At 36.8% G+C, this 7711-nt stretch overlaps 1 protein-coding gene across 1 annotated transcript; it reads left to right on the forward strand.

The window, feature by feature from the left end:
- The first annotated feature begins 2067 nt into the window (after positions 1 to 2067).
- LOC118742130 (nitric oxide synthase-like) lies at positions 2068 to 7478 on the forward strand. Its single transcript, XM_036474090.1, has 6 exons — positions 2068 to 2072; positions 2138 to 2215; positions 2589 to 3885; positions 4057 to 4181; positions 4863 to 4929; positions 6806 to 7478. Exons 1-6 carry the CDS (start codon positions 2068 to 2070, stop codon positions 6911 to 6913), a joined length of 1680 nt encoding a protein of 559 aa, XP_036329983.1. The 3' UTR covers positions 6914 to 7478.
- Positions 7479 to 7711: the final 233 nt, after the last annotated feature.

Below are 7711 nucleotides of genomic sequence, written 5' to 3' on the forward strand. Positions count from 1 at the left end.
TTTTTTTGCCGTGTATCACATGGCAAATAAATAAATATGAGCGGGAATTTATCGCAGCTATGTTGCTTTCCTTTATCAGACATCACGCCAGTATCATCAGCGACACCAGCACCCGACAACAACAACCCAGTGGGAAAAGTCGTAATGCATTATATGAGTGATAAATAATGTAGTAATGTATTTCTTATGAGTTCTAGATTCTATTACTGCTTAATATGTAATCAGCATTGTAATGTATCCAAAGAGTAGTGAAAAATTCATACTAAATCACATTCATTCCGGCATTACTGGTAAGGCGACAATGAATGCCCCACTTTCCTAGGACATCGCCGTGCATATACCCGAATGTACATAAAAGCCAGTCACATGCGTGATAAATAATATAATGTATTTCTTATGCGTTCTCGATAATATTACTGCTAACTATGTAATCAGCATTCTAATTGATTCAAAAAGTTCCAAAAAATTCATATTAAAACACATTCATTTCTCGATACTAGGTAATGCAAAAGTGAATGTCCCACTTTTCTTAGGACATCGCCCTGGGGAAAAAATACATTTTCGAATGTGAAAGGATTGTTTTACTGATTATTTTTTCGATTAATATACATTACATTTTCCCACTGGGAAGTTGTAAGTGTTGGTTGCTCAGCTGTCCGCACAATGATAATGCTGTTGATAATCGCTGTCTGTCAGCAACCGCTGCAAGCGTACAATGTTGAATGGTTAAACACATATATATGTACATATGTATGTATGTTGGACACACCCAGTAGAAATTTTATGCATACGACATCGCTGGTGGCATGAACTTGCTGCTGTGTATGCATACTCTAACCATACACTTGTACTACTGCTGTATGCATATGGCTGTATTAATGTTTCAAACATACAAAAATGCATTAGTGGTACAGTATTAATGCATTGTTAAAATATATGTATCCCCATATGTAAACGCTACTTATCTGATACATTTTAATATACGGGGGCATACAAACAAGTAGCATTTACATATGCAAATGCATATCTTGTAAAAGCCCGTTTGTGCTGAAAATAGTATCGCACAACACATCCGTTCACTAAAATTTTTCTACAAGGCGGAAAATATTACAAAACTTCCACTTCAAATTTATAAAGAAATGTACTTAAAACAACGACAACGTACATTCGCTTGCAATTCGCTAGAATTTGAATTTATTCGGGGAAATTCATGACTACGCATGAATTTTTCACACTAATTCACTCATTTAGCAAGCCTTCTTTATGAATGCATACAACCGATTTCTACTGGGTATTTATATACATATGTATGTATGTATGTATGTGTACTATATGTAGTTCATACAAGCTCTGGTGGAACAATCAAATAATGAGGTACGAGGAGGTACACAGAGACAACAACAGTAGCTGGTAATTTTTTATAGATGTGTCTACAAATGAGGCCATGCTGGCAGAAGAAGAAGCCTAACCCAAATTTTTATTTAATTTTTTTTTTTGTACTTAACTTCTTAAAGTAGTTTGAAATGTGATAAATTTTAAGGTAAAGTTCGCTTATTCCTTAATTTGATGGTAAGTTTGGTAGTTCTATACTTTAAAATTAAAGAATAAGCGACTGTCATTTAAAAGTTTATCTCATTTGAGACTAAGAAGGACACAAACAAAAATTTGCTATCATTTTGAAAGTGGCATAAATCACTTCGTACCTGTTGTCACTTTCAGCACATAAAAAAAAATAATAATAAATAATAAAAATCTCAAAACCTCTGCTCAAAATTTACAACTTGAACAACGTAATTTGAACCCAGCTTATTCTTTTGTTTTCCATTTCATGTTTATTCATGTTCAATAGCATTCTTGCTAGTGAAGTAGGCCGCTACACCCAGCTCATATCTTCTCTTCATGTTCATGTGATCTCTTATTTTGTCCAAGCAGGACTACATACAAATAAACTCTGTATTAGATTGATAGTTGTATAGATTTACACAAAAATAAATTCCGAAAGTTAAATACTGTGGCACCGTCAGAAGTAATTAAGTTATTTACATGTATCGTAAATTTAATTAGGTTATGTTGTAAGCTAAGTATCTCCGCGTTCATAATAATGCATCTTAATTTTGTTCTCATTCTCTTCCGACAGTGTGGATATTATATCACCGAAGTTCCAACGCCTGAACCTGGATGAATTGAAGAAAACTGAGCCGTTAAGAAAATTAAAGTAAGTAGTCTTGCAAATATTTAAACGGGACACAATGTAAGGGGGAGGCGAGATTGTATTCGTCTTTCCTTCTTATTGTGGGCGGCCATGGAAATTTATTGTCTAGACGCATGTTTTCTCCAAGACAAGCATTTTGCTTTATTAAATAAGAGAAGCAGGCACCTGGCTCTATGAGGACAATGTAAACTATTCAATAAGGCTTACATCCTCACTATATTTTCGCATGCCAAAGTAAAAGACGCTTGCTATCCAATATATTGAAACTTAACAAAAATATCCCTATCCATGATTACCTTCTTAAAAGAAACATGCTAGTCCCTCCACCCAGCATCAGCCCTAGGCCAATTAACATCTTTCACTTCTTCCCTCACAGCTTCGCCGTTTTTGCGCTTGGCTCGAGCACCTACCCGAACTTCTGCGCCTTCGGTATCTATTTGGACCGAATTATTGGTGAGCTCGGCGGGCAGCGCCTTTTCGAGGTCACCTGCGGTGATGAAATGTGTGGCCAAGAGCAAACTTTCCGCAAATGGGCACCCGAAGTTTTCAAATCTGCTTGCCAAACGTTCGATGTAGACTACTCGGAAGGCTTGTCGGATGCGTTCCACGACGACACGCTAACCGCCAGCACAGTGCGTATGGTGCCATCACAGCGCGAAGGCACCATCGATCAGCTGCTTTCGAAATATCACAACAAGAAGGTGCAACGCTACAAAATGAAGTCTGCACCGCGAAATCTAACCAAACTTGCCGAAGATGACAAGCCGACCATTTTAGTAGAAATCTATGCGCCTGGTTTGGATTATGAGCCCGGTGATCATGTTGGTATATTCCCGGCTAATTCTACGGACATTGTGAATGGTGTTTTGAAACGTTTGACCGGTTTCGAGGACCCCGATGAAGTGCTGCAAGTGCAGGTGATGAGGAAGAAGAAGACACCCAACGGCACCTTCAACTGTTGGGAACCACATGACAAAATACCCGCGGAAACGCCACGCGGCCTATTGACACACTTCTTTGACATAACTACGCCTCCACAGATGGAGCTGCTAAATTTGCTGGCCGACTTCTGCGACGACAATTATGACACAGAGCGTCTGCAGAAGCTGGGCACAGACAACGCTGCCTACGAGGAGTGGCGCCAATTGTATTTGCCCACTCTACTCACTGTATTGGAACAATTCCGTTCATGTAAGCCGCCCGCCGGTTTGCTCTTCGGCAACCTCATGCCTTTACAGTCGCGTTTCTACTCCATCTCCTCATCGCCACGCAAGGTTATTAACGAAATCCATTTGACTGTGGCCGTTGTCAAGTACAAGAATCAACGCGGTAATGAGCGTTTTGGCGTTTGCTCCAACTACCTGACCAACATGAAGGAGCAGGAGCCATTGTACTTCTTCGTACGCAGTGCGCCCGGCTTCCATTTGCCCAAAGACTCCTCAGAGCCGATGGTGCTTATCGGACCTGGCACTGGCATAGCGCCATTCCGTTCCTTTTGGCAAGAGTTGGAGGTGTGGCGCGAATTGAAGATGCAACGCTCAAAGGTGTGGCTCTTCTTCGGTTGCCGTACGCGCGAAATGAACTTGTACGCAGAAGAAAAGGCGCTGTTGGAGCGCGAAAAGATCTTAGATCGCGTATTCTTGGCGCTGTCACGTGATCTGGAGATACCAAAGGTGAGTGCTTTAAAGATATTTAACTTTAGTTTAAGCATTAGACTTCGTATCATTTTCTTTTGTATAGAACTGCATAACACGCGTGCCAATTTTTACTTTTCCCAAACTCTTGTTTAAATCTGTTTGCACTAACTATTCATTTTTTTTCGCATTTTCTCTTCCATTTTTCAGACTTACGTTCAGCACCAGATTGAAAATGAATTTGATACTCTCTACCAACTGATTGTCGAAGAGCGGGCACACATTTACGTTTGCGGTGATGTCACAATGGCTGAGGATGTCTGTGGGACAATTAGGTGAGTGGATGACGCAAATTGTCGCAATGAATGTGGTGAATTTGACATTCATTGCCGGTAAGCACTGTCGTTGTGGGTGTTAACCTTCTGGCGGTGATTAATGGTTTCTTAGCCACAAGGTTGATATTAAATAGAAGGCAATTTGTTACCTTTGAGTGGTTGAGAAAATTAGCAAAAAAAAAAACAGTATGAATATGAATGAAGGTGTTGCAGCTGCTAAAAAAGGTGTAGAAAATATATAGCCAAGATATTTATTTATGAATCTAAGAGAATGAAAAGCATATTTTTCGATTCAGAGTGAATCTAAGAATCCCTGCAGTGAAAGCAGAGACTGTGAGAAAACATACTAATAGAACAACTGATAAAAATCGAATAGTCGATAGCGATATATAGACTTACTTACATATTTTCCATACTAAACTGGTTGTTCCACAATTTTCATACATATTTAGTCGCGAAGATTAGTGTACTTAGTTTGAATAATTTCTTACGAATAGGTTCTATTTCTATTTCTAGTTTACTCTTGTGACAGTGGCAGAAACTGCTTTGAGAAACATGTTTCACCTTATAGTTACTATTTCTTACCTACATACTGCATACATACCATTTATATCTCGACATCCATTCATTTCTGTTTTTATTTTCTTGCTTGCATTTCTCGGTTTGTCGTTGCTTTGACAGGAAGTGTATTGCTGCAAAGGAACAAAAAACTGAAGCGGAAGTGGAGGCGTTCTTGCTAGCATTACGAGTAAGTACACTTAGAAAGACTGCATACATACTACATTCGTGCCTACATAGTAAGAATATGTTTGCGAGCGCATACTGGTAAGAAAAGGACAACTGTTTTTGCACCTACGGCATTGGAGCAAAGTTGAGGTTATAATTAGCATTTATGTCATTTTTGAAGGCAAAAATTGTATTCGTGGATTTTTTTATTTTACCTTTCCATAAAATTTTCTTAAATCTGTCTTATAAACGGACACCTGCAATCGCTGGTGTGCAATGGTGCGACGTTTCCACTGCATTCTAAGTATATCTTATTCAAAGAGGTCAATGCAAGACAGCTAAAATTTTCTGGCTGAAACGAAAACGCCATAATCTTACTTCTTCGACTGTAGTTTATTTTGTTTACTTACTCACTTAAGGCATTTACTTACATAGCAGAGTTACTGAAGTACTGGTGTTGCCGATAAGACGAAGGAAACTAAATTCAGTCAAAGAACAACAGAACTTAACTGATGCGCAGCAAAGTTTTTTAAAAGTAAATTACAATTTATCAACATATTTTGGAAAATTTGCTGAGCTCCGGCATTTCCTTGCTGCAAATATAATTCAGTTATATTTGTCGCAGCCATTTTTACCTTCATTTCTGATCTGCAATATAAAAAGCAAGCTGTTTACTTAATTTTACAAGTATAATTGCATTGCAGTAAATCGGAAAGTAGTAAATTTGAAAAGCTTAGAAATAATATTATATAGAAACGGATTCAAGTAGCAAATTCTGAAAGTTTGTTACTTTTTCCACTTTAGTTAAAAGTTTATAAATTTCAGAAACAGCTAGACATTCTGAAAATATCTGAGGGAAATAGCAACTACGCGGCTGAAAACAACAAATTTTTCTTAGCTTAACGGCGGTAAAGAGTTGAAAAGATGCAGGCATCAGCTCTTATGCAGAATATGGTCCAGAATATGGAGCCACCCTTCTCGGCAAAAACTGGTTTTATGTTTTCCAAACAAAAATTTTCAAAAGCGCAAAAAAACCATTACGGCTTTATTTTCATTTCTCTTTGGAAATAAGGCGGTCTCGAAACTATGGTTTTATTTCCAATCGCCAAGGGAAATAAAGCCATTATGGCCTTATTGCGTATGGTGTAATTGCGCCCCACCGTCCTCAACTACCTTAGGAAATTCAATAGCTTGTTGGGTGATCCGGGTTTGTGTACATAGGTGACTTCTTAATCCTGCTGTTGTTTACATCGCAACCTACGCCTGCCTATATCTCCATCGCCGGCATGCTCTTATTGTCTTCCGGGAAATATGCAGCGGCAAAGACGGTGTTCGTAAACGCTCCTGAGACGATATCGTCTGGATCGCTTAAAAATCTAGACTTAAAAATTCTGTAATTCACAAGTAAGCACAATGCACGCTCTGGTTCTCTAATTTATTATTAAAATCTCTTAAAACCATTACGTGACCTTTGTAGACCAACGGCTTCTGAAACCATTAGGTACGATACTCAGAACTAATGTTTATCTGGGCTAGGATTATATTTAGTGGGTTGGCTGGTAATTTTTTGCCTGGCGTATAGCTCGAGCTTGCAAATGTCTAGTCGGCCCATTAATTGCTTGCTCACTTCGCTGGGTGTAATCCTACTCCCAGGTGGGATCGGCTCTGCTCTTTTATTCATGTCGTTTCGTAAGATATCCCGGTCTATCTGCATCTTTTCCAATGCAGGCATGGTGTCTCTGGGTCCTTACCCGCGCTCCTCGAATGGAAGCCCGTCGTAAAACACAAAACATAAACGATTCTTTTGGATTATGCAATCCTATTTTATTTCCCGATATTTTAAGTTTCAATTATTTTACTTTATTTTCTAAACATCTACCCTTTTTATTTATTTGTAGCACGAAAACCGCTATCACGAAGATATTTTCGGTATAACCTCACACGCAGGGGAGGCGCGCAATAGATCAACTCTTCGACGGGGCTCGCGAACACTGAATGCTTTGTAAGCATACTTTTAACGCTGGATCACTGGATTTAATTAAGTGATTAAAAACTAAACACATCAAAAGCTGAGGAGTGCTGGACACTATTTCATTTTTCTGCACGGTCATGTTAGAAAATGTCCCATCAAATGCGTGACGCCAACTTAATGCCTTTCATAAAAATTAATATACACATATATATGTGTGTAAATTATTTTCATTTTACATATTATAAAATATCAATCATATCATTGCATTTACTTAAAATATTAATTTTATATTTAGATTTACATAAATGAATACTAAAATTATTAAAAACATTTGATACATAATCTTGTGTTTTAAAGATTAATATCTTAAATTCCTAATATTTTTTTTTCCTTTGTATAATAGTTATTTAAGAGATATCACTAACTTTTTATAATTATCGTTCGAACATGAAATACTCATCAGTTTTATACAAACATTTTTTATTATTGCCTCTATATATATAATATATTCGTACATATGTATTTCTACACATATTTCTGGTATTGCATCACAAATGTCAACGCAGCAATAAGCAAATAAAATAAAAATATAAAAAATATACCATTCGGTTTTGATTTGGGTATTTCCATGTTAAAGAAGAAAACGACATAAATTTTTAAATGCGCTAATTATCTATCTATTTTTTATTTGTTTATTTATTTTATTTTATTTTATTTTATTTTATTTTATTTTATTTTATTTTATTTTATTTTATTTTATTTTATTTAATTTTATTTTATTTTATTTTATTTTATTTTATTTTATTTTGTTTCATTTTATTTTATTTTATAT

This window comes from Rhagoletis pomonella, unplaced genomic scaffold (assembly GCF_013731165.1).
Source record: "Rhagoletis pomonella isolate Grant_MI unplaced genomic scaffold, Rhpom_1.0 Rhpom_scaffold_00006, whole genome shotgun sequence".
NCBI classification, from domain to species: domain Eukaryota; kingdom Metazoa; phylum Arthropoda; class Insecta; order Diptera; family Tephritidae; genus Rhagoletis; species Rhagoletis pomonella.

Bases quoted from the DNA above. Each gene is read 5' to 3' on its own strand.
- LOC118742130 (XM_036474090.1), top strand. The intron at 3,886-4,056 runs GTGAGTGCTTTA...TCCATTTTTCAG, and splicing joins GTGATCTGGAGATACCAAAG to ACTTACGTTCAGCACCAGAT. The intron at 4,182-4,862 runs GTGAGTGGATGA...TTGCTTTGACAG, and splicing joins GATGTCTGTGGGACAATTAG to GAAGTGTATTGCTGCAAAGG.